Source organism: Chionomys nivalis, chromosome 13 (genome assembly GCF_950005125.1).
Source record: "Chionomys nivalis chromosome 13, mChiNiv1.1, whole genome shotgun sequence".
Classification (NCBI taxonomy): Eukaryota; Metazoa; Chordata; class Mammalia; order Rodentia; family Cricetidae; genus Chionomys; species Chionomys nivalis.
Window position 1 is genome coordinate 41958367 of NC_080098.1, and position 17346 is coordinate 41975712.

General features: G+C 44.4%; 3 protein-coding genes and 1 non-coding gene across 4 annotated transcripts; 2 read left to right on the forward strand and 2 right to left on the reverse strand.

The window, feature by feature from the left end:
- Positions 1-341: 341 nt before the first annotated feature.
- On the forward strand, positions 342-654 carry LOC130885932 (histone H4). The gene has a single exon (XM_057787776.1). The coding sequence runs from the start codon at positions 343-345 to the stop codon at positions 652-654; it is 312 nt and encodes a 103-aa protein (XP_057643759.1). The 5' UTR covers position 342.
- A 10630-nt stretch (positions 655-11284) lies between these two features.
- On the reverse strand, positions 11285-11677 carry LOC130885920 (histone H2A type 1-E-like). The gene has a single exon (XM_057787765.1). The coding sequence runs from the start codon at positions 11675-11677 to the stop codon at positions 11285-11287; it is 393 nt and encodes a 130-aa protein (XP_057643748.1).
- A 286-nt stretch (positions 11678-11963) lies between these two features.
- LOC130885924 (histone H2B type 1-K-like) lies at positions 11964-12353 on the forward strand. The gene has a single exon (XM_057787768.1). The coding sequence runs from the start codon at positions 11973-11975 to the stop codon at positions 12351-12353; it is 381 nt and encodes a 126-aa protein (XP_057643751.1). The 5' UTR covers positions 11964-11972.
- Positions 12354-16757: 4404 nt separating this feature from the next.
- On the reverse strand, positions 16758-16840 carry Trnal-uaa (transfer RNA leucine (anticodon UAA)). The gene has a single exon. It is a non-coding gene; the product is annotated as a tRNA-Leu (tRNA).
- Between the last annotated feature and the right edge of the window lie 506 nt (positions 16841-17346).

The window sequence follows — 17346 nt, forward strand, 5'->3', positions numbered from 1 at the left end:
CCGACACGTCAGGAATCACATTGAACGAAAATGGTCAAAAGCTCTTTAAAAACTCGCAAACATTGACTGCGCGCCTGACTCTTCGGTTGTTCGATACGTGTAAATTAAGTAAGCATGGTCCTACACAAATAATACTACAGAAAAATTTTAATGGCTGGTGGGATTAGCTTCCTTTCCGTCTATAATCTGTAGCGTTAAATTGACGCTGAGGGCCCCTCCCCCAGACACGAGCAGTTCCCGCCACTGCGCTTCCTGTTTTCACTCCGGTCCGCACATTCCCTATAAGGGAGCCCTGCTGTCTCGGTCAATCCGTCAGTCGGGTTTTCTTCCTCTGACTTAGTCATGTCTGGACGAGGCAAAGGCGGTAAGGGCCTGGGTAAAGGAGGCGCCAAGCGCCACCGCAAGGTCCTGCGCGACAACATCCAGGGCATCACCAAGCCCGCCATCCGCCGCCTGGCCCGGCGCGGAGGAGTCAAGCGCATCTCCGGCCTCATCTACGAGGAGACCCGCGGGGTGCTGAAGGTGTTCCTGGAGAACGTGATCCGCGACGCGGTCACCTACACGGAGCACGCCAAGCGCAAGACCGTCACCGCCATGGACGTGGTCTACGCGCTCAAGCGCCAGGGCCGCACCCTCTACGGCTTCGGCGGCTGAACTGCACTAAGTAGCTTTTGTCGATTGCTTTCTAAAGGTCCTTTTCAGGGCCAACCACCTGTCTCCCGGAAGGGCTTTAGCACTGTCGTGAACTCCCATTGACAGCGCTTGTGGGCTGTGTCAACCAGTCCGCTGCATACTGTGTCCTTAAGTCACACGGTGAGTGCCTCCTGTTGCTGTGGTAATCGCGGTTAGCTGATGGCGTCCCCTGTGTTCATTCGTGTTTGTCCAACTTGTGCAGTTAAATGTAGGCCTCAGATATCTTAGACGTGAGCCTCTGCTCAAATGGCTTTAGTCATAGATGTAGTTAATGAGAACTTCCAACATGTGTGACTTCCTTTGCAGAAAAGGAACTTGCTTTGTACCCTTTATCATTCCACCAGGAGGGCCCCTGGGTAACATGTCAATAGATCGGGCCCAGCAGTTGGGACACTTCATCCTTCAAATCTTAATGACATGCTCTCAATTAGGGGAGTAAAACGAACCCAACTCTCGGCAAAGAGACATCTTACTGTGCCACTGTCTTAGCAGGGTCAGCATTTTCTAACAATCGGTTCCTGTGGAACTCATACTCCACGGTTTCTTATTTCAGTCCCTTGGAGAGCTCATCCGCCCAGGCACTAAACAGCTTCTGTCCTTCAATGCCTTCTAGTTTTCTCTTTCTTTTATCTCCAAAAACAAATCAGAACCTCCAATCCCCCAACCATTTCTGCGCTGAAGAGAAAGAGATAGTTGATCTCTGTCTGGGTTCAAGGCCAGTCTGGTTTACAAGTAAGTTCCAGCACAGCCAGAGCTAAATAACACTCTTAAGCCAAATAAAGAAAAAGAATCTATAAATTGCTAATGCTTATTTTCTGATCTAATGAAACATTAAATGGATGTAACAAACAGAAATATAAGATTATTTTTATTTTCTATTAGCTGGTCCTGGTGGTGCATGTCTTTTTTTTTGTTTTGTTTTTTGTTTTGTTTTGTTTTGTTTTGTTTTTCGAGACAGGGTTTCTCTATGGTTTTGGAGCCTGTCCTGGAACTAGCTCTTGTAGACCAGGCTGGTCTCGAACTCACAGAGATCCTCCTGCCTCTGCCTCCCAAGTGCTGGGATTAAAGGTGTGCGCCACCACCGCCTGGCTAAAAATACTTTGTACTTGTTTCCTTTTTTTTTTTTTTCTTTTGGATTTTTTGGTTTTGGTTTTGGTTTTTTCGAGACAGGGTTTCTCTGTAGCTTTGGTGCCTGTCCCGGAACTAGCTCTTGTAGACCAGACTGGCCTCGAACTCACAGAGATCCTCCTGCCTCTGCCTCCCGAGTGCTGGGATTAAAGGCGTGTGCCACCACCGCCCGGCCGCATGTCTTTACTAAGTCCTTAACATCAACACTAAGAATGCACAGCAATCAGAGCTCCGAATGTGAGGTCTATGTAGGGAGTATCAGGACAGCCAGGGCAAGTAGAGGGTCCCTGTCTCAAGACAAACAGACTTATTTTTATTCATGTGTATCTATGCACAAGTGTCCATGGAGACAAGAAAGGGGTGTAAGATTCCTAAACACAGCGTACAGGAGGTTACGAGCCCCTGATGGGTACTGGGAACTGCTCAGGTATTGGTATATGCTCTTAACCACTTAAGGTTAACTCTTAACCCTCCAGGCCCTTGATATAACAGCTATTTCTTTTTTTCTCTCCCTTTCACAGTAAAAAAACACATTTTGAAATAATGGAACTATTAAAGTATTAGTTGTATCTCAGTTATCTTTGGAGTTTCCCATTACATTTCTTCCTCATTTTACAGAAGACATACTGTGTGTAAATACTCATACAATTGTGAAAACTGTTGTGTGTAGAAAGGGGCAAATCACAACAGGGAGTTCACCAGAATAAACTCAAAAGTAAGAATGTTTACCTGGCAGAAACCTCACACCCCACCAGAGGCCAGGCTGGTATCCTGACACCAGGTATGATGTGGGATTCCCCTCTGTATGCTATAAGTATATTTTATTACCATTGCTTATTAAAGAAACTGTTTCGGCCAATGGTTTAGTAGAGTAAAGCCAAGCAGACAGAGCTAGAGGAGAAAGTAGGTGGAGTCAGTGAGACACCATGCAGCCACCTAAGGAGAAAGACACGAGGCTACCACCAGCCAGAACCCTACTGGTAAACCACCAGACTCGTGGTAAAATATAAAATAATAGGAATGGGTTAATTTAAGATGTAAGAGTTAGTTAATAAGAATCTTAAGCTAATAAGCTAAGCATTGTTGTAATTGATATAGTTTCTGTGTGATTATTTTGGTTATGGGAATTCGGGAAACAGACAAGCAGCCTCCACCTACACAGGTAGGACTGCCTTCCAACCCACCTGTGGTCAACTAACATAGCCAAAACTTCCCTTATCTCCTTGTCACCATATCCTGACCCACATCTTTGGTGAAAGCCTCCTACCCCACCTGAGCCTGGCCTGCTCCCTGAAAACCAGGTAAGTCAATCACTAGCCACAACTCCAGTCCCAACTTGGGCTGGAATACTCTGCTGGACCAGAGGTCATCCAGCCATCAGAAGGTCAGCCAACTTGGGCAGAGACCCTCTACTCAAGTACAGATCACTCTAGCCAGAAGATGACAGACGAAAGAGAAACCAAGGAAGAAAACGCTCATCCAACAAATACAAATCCAGAAATCAACACCTGAACCAGTAATCACTCCAAATGCACATGTCTAATCTAATGCTAGTAAAAGAACGCAATCAACAACAATCAGGGCAACATGTCACCACCAGAGCTCAGGCATCCAACTAAGTAAAGCCCTGAATATTCCAACACAGCTGAAGCAAAGACAACAACCTTAAAACCAACTCTATGGAGATGATAGAGGTCCTTAAAGAAGAAATAAATAAATCACTTAAGGAAATTGAGACAAAGACAATCAAAAATATTGAAGGAAATCATTAAATCCCTTAAAGAATGTCAAGAAAATCAAGAAAAAAAAATGGTTGAAGGAAATGAATTAAACTGTTTAAGACCTACCTAAAGATGGAAAAAGAAGCAATAAAGAAAACACAAATTGAGGGAATTCTGGAAAAGCAAATCTAAGTAAGTGAACAGAAACTAAATATGCTAGCTAGCATTACCAACAGAAGACAAGAGATGAAACCGATAATCTGAGATTGAGGACACACTAGAAGAAATACATCAGTCAAAGAAAATTTCTTACATAAAACATTCAGGAAACCTGGAATAGTATGAAAAGACCAAACCTAAGAATAATAGAAATAAAAGAAGAAGATTCCCAGCGCAAAGACCTAGAAAACATTTTTAACAAAGCCATAGAAGAAAATTTTCCTAATCTAAAGAAAGAATTACATCCCTACAAAGGTACAAGAAGCTTCTAGAACATCAAATAGATTGAACCAGAAAACAAGGTCTTGTTGACACATGATAATTGAAACAGGAAACACAAAACAAAGAATATTAAAAACTGAAAGAAGAAAAAGGCCAAATAACATATAAAGGCAGACCTTTTCAAATTAGACCTGAATTCTCAATGGAGACTCTCAAAGCCAGAGGACCTAGACAGATGTGCTGTATACTCTAAGTGACCAAAGACACCAGACCAGACAACCATACATACCCGGCATAATTTTTAATCACCATAGATGGAGAAAACAAGATATTTCATGATAAAGTCAAAACTTAATAGTATCTCTCTACAAATCCAGCCCTACAGAAGAAAGGGTTCCAATCCAAGGAAGTTAACTACACCCAGAACAACACAGTCAACAGATAATCTCACACCAGCAAAACCCAAAGAAGGAAAACACACACATACACACACCCTTTCGCCCACCCTGTTACAGTGCTTGGCTTCTCCTACAGTTCTGATCTGTCACATACTAACTCTGCAAGGAGTTACTGCTCCATTGTTCCTGTGTTCTGAACATTCTGACTTTTCTGCATGTTACAGTTAGGGACTTTCCACCTGACCATTAGACCATGGTTAGGTTGCCTAGTAAGTTGCTTAGTTACCCATATACACAAGGAGAATTTCCTCATTTTCCTTACCCTGTATTTACTTGAATTATTCCCTTAAATAAACGAGACTTGATCAGAATCCTGTCTTGTCTCCATCTCTTGTGGCTCTTGTCCCTTCCTATTCTCACTCCCCCTCTAGGGTCTCTGTTGAGCCAGGACAACACACACACACACACACACACACACACACTACCACCATCAACTACAACAAAATATCAAGAATTAGCAATCATTGGTCATTGATATCTCTCAATATCAATGGACTAAATTTCTAAATAAAAGGACACAGACTAACAGAATGGATGCGAAAACAAGATCCATCCTTCTGCTGCGTGCAAGAAACACATCTCAATATCAAAGATAGACATTATTTAGGAGTAAGAAATGTTGCATGAATTCTAATATGTATTAACAATAAAACCTGAAGTCAGGTATTAGGGGGGTGAAAGCTGAAAGATTGGAGAAATAGAGCAGAGGCCACTAGAGATCTTACCTCTGCTGCTCTCAGCCCAAAATAGAGGATGAGTGCTTCCCTCCTCCCACCTTCTATACCTCTCTCCACCCAGCCATATCACTTCCTGTCTGTCAGTACAGACCTCCAGACCTCGATGGTTAACTAGTGGCTAGCTTCATTCTCTGATCTTCAGGCAAGCTTTATTTGTTATAGCATAAAGAAAATAATCACCATAAGAAAGGTTTAAAAAGATTTTCTAAGCAAATGGCCCTAAGAAGCAATCTTGTGTAGCTACTCTAATATCTAACAAAATAGACTTCAAACCAAAATTAATCAAAAGAGATGGGAAAAGACACTTCATACTGATCAAAGATGACATTTCAATTCAAAATTAATCAAAGGAGATAGGAAAAGACACTTCATACTTATCAAAGATGACATTTCAATTCTCAACATCTGTGCCCAATGCAAGGACACACACATTAGTAAAAGAAACATTACTAAATCTTAAATCACCTATTGACCCTCACATGTTGATAGTGGGAGACTTCAGTACACTGTTCTCACCAATGTTATGTTTATGTCTATAAACTGAACAGAAAAATAATGGAGTTAGCACATATTATGAACCAAATTGACCTAACATACATCTACAGAACATTTTACCCAAACACAAAAGAATATACCTTATCCTCAGCACCTCATGGAACATTATCTAAAACTGAACACATGCTCAGTCACAAAACAAGTTTCAATAGATACAAAAAATTAAAATTGCCCCCTGCATGCTATTAGACCACTACAGATTAAAGCTGAATTTCAACAATGACAGAAACAACAGAAAGATTAACAACTAATGGAAACTGAACAACTCTATACTGAATGACCACTACTGGGTCAAGGCAGAAATAAAGAAGTAAATTATAGACTTCCTAGAATTCAATGAAAAGGAATGCACAACGTACCCAAACCTATGGGACATAATGGAAGCTGTGCCAAGAGGAAAGTTTCTAGCAGCAAGTGCCTGCATAAAGAAATTGGGGAAAACTCACACTAGCAATTTAAGAGCACTAGTGAAAACTCTAGAACAAAAAGAAGCAAACACAACCAAGAAGAGTAGATAGTAGGTAGAAAATGATCAAACAGAGGGCTGAAATCAATAAAATATAAACAAAGAGAGCAATACAAAGAATCAATGAAACAAAGAGTTGATTCTTTGAGGAAATCAACAAGATAGATAAACTTTTATCTAAACTAACTAAAAGGCAGACAGAGAATATACAAATTAACACAATCAGAAAGAAAAAAGAGGGCATAACAAGAGACACTGAGGAAATCCAGACAATCATTAGGACATACTTCAAAAGACTGTACTCTACAAAACTAGAAAATATAAAGAAATAGACAAAATTTCTTGATAGATAACACTTATTTATCAAAGTTAAATCAAGATGAAATATATAATTTGGATAGACCTGTAACCTCTAAGGAAATAGAAGCAGTCATTAAGTGCCTCCCAACAAAAAAAATAAAATAAACACAAAACAAAACAAACAGGGCCAGATGATTTTATCATAGAATTCTATCAAACTTTCAAAGAAGAATTAATATTAAATAATCCTCAAATTATTCCACAACATAGAAAGAGAAGGAACATCTCAAAACTCATGTTATCAGGCCGCAGAGATCTGCCTGCCTCTGCCTCCCAAGGTCTGGGGTTAACCATCGCCCCGGCTAGTTATTCTTATTGTGATACACACACATATTTTGGGGGGCTCTTGTTTGAAATGTATCTATGCAATCTTCTGAACTGCTGGAAGAAAGATGAGACATTGATGGAGATTTGCATGTAGGACTAGGGGACGACAAGAGATTGAAATGATACAGGAAAAGGAATTCATCTACGTACAATACTAAGTTTTAAGGGAAACTATAAAAAAATGTTGAGATTTTACCATGTGAAGATAATTCTGGTTGACTTTCTTCATTAATAAGGCTGGTGATTCGTCACTACAGAATAGTTATGTTAATAATGGGATCATGTTCTCTAAAGATGAAAGGAGGAGTGAGGTCCTAAATACAAGTTACTAATTAATCATCATAATGCAACCCTCTGAGTTACAGGGTTCTATATGATCAACCTCCTATGAAATGACAAAGCTAAAGCTCTTTGCTACTCAGATTTTCATAGAAAAGTCCAAACATGTTCCTTGAAAATTGTCAACATCACATCTGAGGTCTGAAAATGAACACTGCGGTCTAACTGTTCCTATAATGGTTATAAATAGGACAAAATGCTTATATTTTGAGTCTATATAAATTTTGAGGGTCTAAAAAATATAATGGCCTAAGGTCATCTACATAGGTTGTAAGGATCTGAAGGCATAAAAGTGTGGATTATATGGGTCTGAGGGAATATCCAGAAAAATATAAATACAACTTATAAGAAATAATGGGTGAAGGGGTATACAGAAATTATTACAAGATTTCTTGCTATTGGGAATTTTCCTAACGCAAGCTCTCTGCTGATGCAAAAATCCCAATCAAGCCAAATCACAACAAGCCAAATTAAGAAATATCCAGGTTTAATGGGATTCCTGCACTCTCGAGTGGCTCCGAGGGGGAACCAGGAGGCTGCGAACGCAACCACAGTGGGGAGAGGAAAGAGACAACGAGAAAACTTTCCAGGGAAGCAGTTTAAATAAACTGAGGGCGTGGTCAAGATTTTCTACAATATGAATTTCAGTACAGATTCACAGTGCTAATATATCTGAAACTTTTATGTCCTTTTATAAAATGGAGATTCATATAAACTTCAGAACATGGATCCACTTCTCACAAATTAAAAGGATTGTGGTATTTTCCCTTTCTCCTGGTCTTGAGACCCTTCCCCTTTCTCAATCACCGAGACTATGAATCTACAAGTTTCAAATGAGTTCGTAAATTTTAAGTTCTGCTCCCAGTTTGCATCTGTCTTGACAGGTTTCCATTTGCCTGACAAACACATCCACACATCAATTGCTGATAACAACCTGCTCCAAATGAGTCCTAAACTTGCTGAAACCTGATGTGGACCAATCCAGTCAAAGTGATTGCCTTTTCAGCTTCTCAATGAACCAGATGCTTCTAAGTTCCTATGTTGCCTTTGGCTCACAGTCTAGCCTTTCGGGGCTCTAAGAACAATGTCCTAATGTCAGCAGGAAGTAATTACAGAAGCCAATGCATCATCTCTGCCACCCTCCCCCACCACCAGATGTTAGATCAAAAGGGAATTTCTTGTCATGAAAAGCATGAGATAAAATACTTTTTGGCCCCCATTCTCATTTCCAAGTTGATGTCTTAAACAAATGATAATTCCTGTCTGGGTACCGTTAAGCTAATGGTGTTAAAACCCCAATATCAGCCTCTAGAACAAACCTATCTCAAGAATTTGAGATGATGCACCATTAAAGGGCAGAAAAGTGTTGAAAGGGCACATGGGAATTTTAAGACTCAATTAGAAATAAAATAAAAAGGGGCAAGTTAGAACCATACCCATAGTCACCATATATGTTCTTTATTTTAAATTTTTAAAATGTGGATGTCTGTGAGCAATATTTCATGAATAATTTTTGGCATGAAAGTACCACCACACACTTTGTTCAGGTCTAATGGAAAGAGTCATCTGCTGGTTTCTGAAGGAGTTCTGATCTTGTTTTGGTATGGGAAGAGAATACGTTTGTATTTTTTCACAGGATGAAAATAAAGCTTAGTTGGTGAGATGTCTGAAGCCAAAAGATGCTGATCCTCATGCTGCTGCTGATAATCCAGAAAAGCCAGAGATACCTATTGAGCCTGTACTCCCGATCCACCTATTTTACATCCTGCTGTGTGGGAAGGAAGAGAAATGGTGGTCACAGCTGATGATATACATCTTTCAGACCGACCTGCCACACAAGAGTTCCTGATCACTTGAAAATTTTCCTATGTTGGGTATGGCAAAAGAATTCCTGTATGTTTTGCAAAGAATATTGCTTTTGAGGGCTGTCTTTGAGTGTTCCCAATACCAATCATGGGTCCTGATAAACAATGTACATATTATACCAAGTTATCACTCAAGGTAACTGGGTAAATGATACTTCATTCCCTCAAGGATTTCCTCCGTTCACGGAAGAATTGCGAGGAGCTACTAGAACTTTGTTGTGGAGACGAGGTTATCCCGTTAAAGTACAACATGACAGCGACATCACAGTACATTCCTGGCTGGTCTGGAAACCAATATTATAGTGACTGTTATCCTTTGTCTGTTGGCGGAGCCTACTCATTTGTTCCTGGCTGCCCAGACCCGAAATGACCACAGAGAAACTATTTTAATTACGTCATTGCTTAGCCTATTAGCTTGTGCATATTTCTAGCTAGCTCTTACATCTTAAATTAACTCATTTCTATTAATCTGTATCACGTGGCTGGCTTACCAGGCAAAGTTCGGGTATTTGTCTCCCCTGGCCTCCCTGACTCTGCCTACCTTCTCCTCTATCTGCTTAGAATTCCCACCTTGCCCTATTCTGCACTGCAATAGACCCAAAGCAGCTTCTTTATTAACCAGTAGCAGTCACAGCATACAGAGGGGAATGTCACATCATTTGTCAAGAGACGCCAACCAGCTAAGCAGGTAACGGCGGTACCGACAGCGACAGGAGGCACTGTGTGAAGGAAACAGTATGCAGCGCACTGGTTGACACAGCCCACAAGCGCTGTCAATGGGAGTTCACGACAGTGCTAAAGCCCTTCAGGGAGACGGGTGGTTGGCCCTGAAAAGGACCTTTGGAAAGCAATCGACAAAAGCTACTTAGTGCAGTTCAGCCGCCGAAGCCGTAGAGGGTGCGGCCCTGGCGCTTGAGCGCGTAGACCACGTCCATGGCGGTGACGGTCTTGCGCTTGGCGTGCTCCGTGTAGGTGACGGCGTCGCGGATCACGTTCTCCAGGAACACCTTCAGCACCCCGCGGGTCTCCTCGTAGATGAGGCCGGAGATGCGCTTGACTCCTCCGCGCCGGGCCAGGCGGCGGATGGCGGGCTTGGTGATGCCCTGGATGTTGTCGCGCAGGACCTTGCGGTGGCGCTTGGCGCCGCCTTTGCCCAGGCCTTTCCCGCCTTTGCCACGACCAGACATTGCTAAGTCAGAGGAAGAAAACCCGACTGACGGCATGACCGAGACAGCAGGGCTCTCTTATAGGGAATGTGCGGACCGGAGTGAAAACAGGAAGCGCAGTGGCGGGAACTGCTCGTGTCTGGGGGAGGGGCCCTCAGCGTCAATTTAACGCTACAGCTTATAGACGGAAAGGAAGCTAATCCCATCCATTAAAATTTTTCTGTAGTATTATTTGTATAGGACCATGCTTACTTAATTTACATGTATCGAACAATCGAAGAGTCAGGCGCGCAGTCAATGTTTGCGAGTTTTTAAAGAGCTTTTGACCATTTTCGTTCAATGTGATTCCTGACGTGTGGGTATAAAACACAATTTATTATAAAATATACAGAGGCGCCGGGCGGTGGTGGCGCATGCCTTCAATCCCAGCACTCCGGAGGCAGGGGCAGGCGGATGTCTAGCTCGAGGCCACGGTGAACTCAGGGACAGACAGGGATAAAACACAGAAACCCTGTCTCGGAAGGCAACTTAAAAAAAATCCACAGGTTGAAAATTTAAAACTTGAAAGTGGACACCTGAGTGGCTACCACGATTGCCAACACATTTTTTTAAGCCTCATAGTTGAAATAGATGTTAAGTACACAAAAAAGTATGAATTCGTGGAACGTCTAGTGCTAAATTCCAGGTGGGAAGATGACCGGGAAAACAAATGGACTAAACCTCAATTTTGTGTTTTGCTTGTTTTGGAACAAGTGATCCGCCCGACCCTGCCTGTAGCTTGCTGAAAGAAAAGGCTTGCAGCATCACCCCGCACGGCTTACACTTTACGGTTTTTAATCATAGGTCAACAAATATCGCAGCACCGTTCCGGGGACATAAATCGCCAACAAGTTAAGAAAATCACCACCAGCTAACTTCCATATAAAAGTATCATTGTATAAAATGTTCAGCGCTTTAAGAGACATTGTAGATGGCTCTGAAAAGAGCCTTTGGGTGTGAAGTTTCTAAAAGTTCTGATCGTCATCCAATTACTTCCCCTTGGCCTTGTGGCTGCTCTCGGTCTTCTTGGGCAGCAGCACCGCCTGGATATTGGGCAGGACGCCGCCCTGCGCGATCGTCACGCGGCCCAGCAGCTTGTTGAGCTCCTCGTCGTTGCGGATGGCCAGCTGCAGGTGGCGCGGGATGATGCGCGTCTTCTTGTTGTCGCGGGCCGCGTTGCCAGCCAGCTCCAGGATCTCGGCCGTCAGGTACTCCAGCACGGCCGCCAGGTACACCGGGGCGCCGGCGCCCACCCGCTCCGCGTAGTTGCCCTTGCGGAGGAGGCGGTGCACGCGGCCCACGGGGAACTGCAGGCCGGCCCGGGAGGAGCGGGTCTTGGCCTTGGCGCGAGCCTTGCCGCCCTGCTTGCCGCGTCCGGACATCTTGGAGAGATAACAGCTGTTAGCAACTGTGTAGACGAAAGTGGCAAGAGCTTGGGCCTTATAGTTTTCGCTGGGCGCGAAAAAGAACCCTTCCGATTGGCTGCCTTTTTCTTTTCATTTAGACCAATGGGAAGCATTTGTTCCATGGCGTATTTCTATTGGGCCTAGTCCAGACGACGTCGCCCAAATATTGCCCAATTAGAAGTGTGCTTTTCTAATCCTCATTTGAATAACGCCTTATAAAGAGGGAGGACCCGGACCACTCGCCGTTACAATTGTGCTAGACTGTGTCGCTATGCCTGAGCCAGTGAAGTCGGCGCCCGCCCCGAAGAAGGGCTCCAAGAAGGCCGTGACCAAGGCGCAGAAGAAGGACGGCAAGAAGCGCAAGCGCAGCCGCAAGGAGAGCTACTCGGTGTACGTGTACAAGGTGCTGAAGCAGGTCCACCCCGACACCGGCATCTCTTCCAAGGCCATGGGCATCATGAACTCGTTCGTCAACGACATCTTCGAGCGCATCGCGGGCGAGGCGTCGCGCCTGGCGCATTACAACAAGCGCTCGACCGTCACGTCCCGGGAGATCCAGACGGCCGTGCGCCTGCTGCTGCCCGGGGAGCTGGCCAAGCACGCCGTGTCCGAGGGCACCAAGGCCGTCACCAAGTACACCAGCGCCAAGTGAGCGCTCTAACTCTAACCCCAAAGGCTCTTTTCAGAGCCACCTACACTTCCAGCGAAAAAGTTGTTGCACACGCGTTTTTTTTCGGGCATGTGGGGGCGTTAAGTCCTGTTTTCTTTTAGCGTCCAGCCTGTTTGTGTCCCTGTGGGTTTGCTGGCACCAAGTGTCTACAAGGCTCCTGCCCAGACGCTCGGCCTCGTATACTTTTCCAAAAAGTAAAGGAAAACGAAGTATAAGGCCAAGGCGGCATGTAAGTTCCTGGGCGTCTGTTAGTTACTGGACCCAGCTTAAAAACTTGAGTGTACGCTAGAGAGTAAGGCCCCAAGAGAGAACCTAAAATTATTAATTTTAACAATATTATTCAGTAATTGAACACAGGGTTAAGCTGCCCTCTAAATTCTAACTTCCTACCCATTTGTGTAGCTCTCAGACCTCATCAGAGAAGTTCCTTTGTGCTGTGGACGGCGTTAACACAGAAACTCAACGACTTGTCAAAGCACAAAGACTACATGCCAGGGAAGAGCTCAGCCCCAGGTAGGACATCTCTTGCACACATAACTGGGACTCAGGGACCACCAGCGAAGAGGGGCAGGAAGTAACGGTTTAGCCATTTTAAAACAAACACACAAAAAGAATACTACAGGATGTATATTGAGATATTTTCTTAGGCCAAATCATAATCCTATGCTTAATTAAAAAAAAAAAAACATTCAACTCTTGCAGACCCAGGGTCCACAATATTGAAACAGGCTTCATCTGGGGAACTATGTGACAGATTATTAAATAATCCCATCAGGAGTCTATAGCCTCTGAAATTCAATGATCCACGGAGGGGACGGGCAGGAGTGAGAGGGTGGTGGATCAGTACTATCTGGCAACACAGAGTGAATATTTAGATATAATTACTGTGTGGGGCTTTCTTCTGGTTACTATTATATGTCAATCCAAAACTTGCTGATTAAATCCAGCATGTATCATAACCCTGGATTTTCTTGTATTATAATTCCGGACAACTTTGTATCATAATCCCGGATTCTGGGGTCAGTGATTAGGACAGAACACAGCTGGAATCCAGGAGATTTGCAGACTCTGGCGACTGGTGTTGACAGTGTACTCCGACACTCAGAAGGACAACCCACCGCTACAGAGACCTCCTACAAAGAGTCACATCTGCCATCTGATAGCTCACATTTGGAAAAATGAGTTCCCAGGACATCCAGTTTGCAGGTGTGAAGCTTCATGTCAGAATAAAATGTCATGTGTCCTGCCCTGCATCTGAGGGGATGCTTCAGTGGAAGGCACAGGAGACCAAGGATTTCACTGCCAAACAGGATTCCCCAGAACACTTCACAAAACGTTCACCAAAGGTGGAAGGGCCTCGGGATCATTCTGCATGGCACAATTGTCCTTGACACTGCAGGACTTCGGCCTCTTTGACCTTGCATAAAATGTCAATTTTATGCTCCCGAGACACAAAACACCTGCCTCGAGAGGGCAGTAGAGCTTCATTGAAAATGACACTTAACATCTGCAGTCAGCGGTATCTCAGGGATGAGTTGTTTCCCCAAGAAAATCTCTCAGTAGGACAAGGAACCTGCTGGCCCTGGGGTGTAATGGTTAGTGGTCGAGCTTTGAATCCAGAGATCTGAGTTCATATCTTGGTGGAATCATCTAGGTTTTCATTATTGAGTAATATTATTTCTGGAAACTTACTTACCCCTACACCCGCCCACCACACACTTTCACAAGCAGCGTTAGTTTTATCTATCCGTAGAAATGCGAGCTTACATGTCCAAGCAGGCCCACAGTCAGAAATAAATACTGCAGGGAGCATCCTCAATTGCTGGAAACCTTGCTTTGGTGCTGAGTGAGGAAGGGCACATTCCCGGTGTCTCCTTGTTCCTGGAAAAGAATATTCACGTGCATTTTAAAGAAATGCCTATTTTCCCCCTGTTTTAGAAAGAATGTTCACATTATTCCCCCTAGGACTGGAGAACAGTACCTGAGTATTGATAACTATCTAATGAGAAAGCAACACTCTGAGGAAAATATGCGCTCTCCTCCCAGACTCTACACTGTAAGGTGCAGGCGGATCAGCAGCTGGTGGGCAGGCCACTGTGTCCAGTCACAGCTGCAGGTTTCTAGGGCTGTCTCTCGGATTTCAGTTAGGGAGAGCTCCTCTGTTAATGATTGTTCGTCACTTTCAGAGACAAGCCACGCCCACTCCCTGCAGCCCCTCCCTCCCCGCAGCTGAAGATCGCCATGAATGTGCCACAACACAAAACCACAAACTTATTTAAAATTTAATGAGATCTCTTTGTTTTTTATAAGCCTATTGCAGGGCTACATGGTTCCGTAGTGGGAACTCTGTAGCCTGCAGCATCCTGATACAATGTCAAAGACTGGACCCATCTGACAGGTCTTTCCCCAAGTTTGTTTTAATCGTCTTTCTCATCGAGAACTCCTTCCATTCCCCAAATATAACTCTGACGTCCCAGTCTTTCTCACTGGGATCTGCACCGGTTTCCCTTTATCTGGGCTTGGTATCCAATCCCATCTGTTTCCCCTTCTCACATTGCCTCAAAGTCTAATTCTTGTCTCTTAGCTCGTCTTTCCCTGAGTGGCTCGCAGCAGGAGGTCAAGACCACCTCTGGATGTATATGATTTTGCCTGTCTGCTTTGACCACCCGAGAACCTAAGATTGCTTATGTCTGTTTGGTTGAAAGTCATCCTGCTTCTTTCTTCCCAGTTTCCTTTGCCCCTTGCCTTCGCCTCTCCGCAAGTGCAGATCCACCCACAGAACACATGTTGGAAGATCTCCACAGCAAGGAAGGTCTTCCTGGAGGTGAATTCCAACCATGACTGTGTCAAAGGTGGAACTGAGGCTCTATACTTCCCTAGTTTTGTTTAAAGACTTACCTGTGGGAAGAAAGGCTCCTCTCAGCCCCCACAACCCGACCCCCGACCCCTCGCCCCAACTCCCATTCTTGGGCACCTTCCTGGAAGTCCACTCTTCGCTGTAGAAGGCTCTACCCTGGCAGGAGCCAAACCTCTAGAAGACACTAACCATCTGTGATTAAAATGAAGTTTGTGGGGGGTGTTTGTGGTTTTTAGCCGTGTACCCAGTCAGCAAGGGCGGAGGACACCTGTTTGCTTCTTCGAGGTACAGGAAATAGACAGGGCCTCTACACTAGCTCTTCCCCTTCTGGTCAGTAAGATTCCTTGTGCGCTCGCTCTCAGCAGGAGTTTGAGGGTGGTCCTGGAGACAGCAGCAGTACAAACTCTGAGGACCCCAGAGAGGCTGCTGAGGTCCCAGACGCCAGATCCAACGGTGGTACACTTTTGATCACCTACCCCGCAGCATCAAGGATACTTATTGGCTTTGAACTGAATTAGTGTGTTCCCTCTGGCTGGTTACGTCCAAGGAAGGGTTCAGAGCTTTTCCCATGAGTCTGAATCCCACCCGTCTTTTCTTAAAGATCTTTTCCTTTGTCTCCAACAGGGCTTAGCAGTTGCCTTGAAGAAAAACCAAAACGGAACCCAGCTGATTTCAGTTTCACTTGTTTGCTGAGGAGGTGGCAAAGTGCTGGGAGCTTGTCTCCGTGACCTGGGAGGCCAGGCCGTCCCTAAATCAGGGAAACTCAGTATCTGTTCAAGCCCCTGTCGCTAGACAGGCATCTCCACCACCTCAGCTTCTCAGAGCAAAGCTGGTCAAATGCTGGGGGACATGCTGAAAGGCGGACTTCAGATAACGCAACTGGCCTCTCTAAATCCCTGCGTTAACTGAAGACCAGCCACATGCTCCATTGTTGCCCACCGCAAAAAGCGCCGATTCAGAACCAGTATCCAATAGCCCCTAGAAAGCACGATTGCTTCTTCCTCTGTATACAGCTACCCTAGTTAAAGGGATATAGGTCCCTCTGAGGAAGGATGGGAGAAAGGCTAACAGTAAAACTTTCATTAGATATTTTAGCAAGAGCCTATCAGGGAGACCTGGCATTTTCTTCTTTTAGGGAATTCGGGGTCTGCAAACTGCGGAGAACCGGAGCTTATTTCTGTAAGGACAAAAAGTACAAAGGCTCAGCTAGTCCTCTTAGAATGTTAAAAACTCAGGCAAGCCAATAATGTCGGCTAGGTATCCCTCACTTTGGAAACCTGAGAGGACTGTGGTTGAAAATCATGCACAGGCCACTGCCTGTGGCAAAACGTGAAGATGGAGCCACTATGTCCGGTGCTTGAGAGCTGGGGACGAGCTGAATCGGAAGCGAGACCAGCCCAAGCTACGGGTGAAGGGCTTGTTGCAAAATAAGTAAATAAACACAAAATAAATAACACTCTTATTTATGGGTTAGGTGTGCTTCAAAATTACTAGAGGGCACACGAATGCATAATAACCACACCTAGTCCTACTGGGAGTGGGGTTCGAACCCACGCAGGCATTCGCCCATTGGATCTTAAGTCCAACGCCTTAACCACTCGGCCATCCCAGTGCCAAGGTAACATTTAGCTAAACATATTTCTCTACTAAAATCGATACACCTGTGCTGAATCGTTTTTCTTGTAGACTTTCGTTGGAACAGGATGACTGACGGCGAATTTTTTTTAATGTGCCTTAAGAAATCGCTCTTCAGGGTTGGGGGAAGGGGAGGGAAATGGGAGGAGGGGAGGAGGTGGAAATTTTTAATAAAAAAGAAATCGCTCTTCATAACCACCTCTAACATTCTAGAAAAATCTTTATTTTTCCTTGATTTCCAAAGAAAAGTCACTGGTGGCGGGGAAGAGTCAGGAAACCTCCTGCTCCACAGGCTTGGATTACAGGAGTGTACAACCACATGCTAAGTACACCAAGGTTGACCTCAGAGTCACAGAGATCTCCCTGCCTTTGCCACTCTAATAATGTTGGCACAGGACTGCGCCAGCAGGCCCTAATCAAACCCAGGGCTTGAGCAAGCTAGGTAAAGAGTATGTTGGGTGGTCTAAAATTTGAGGTTTTACT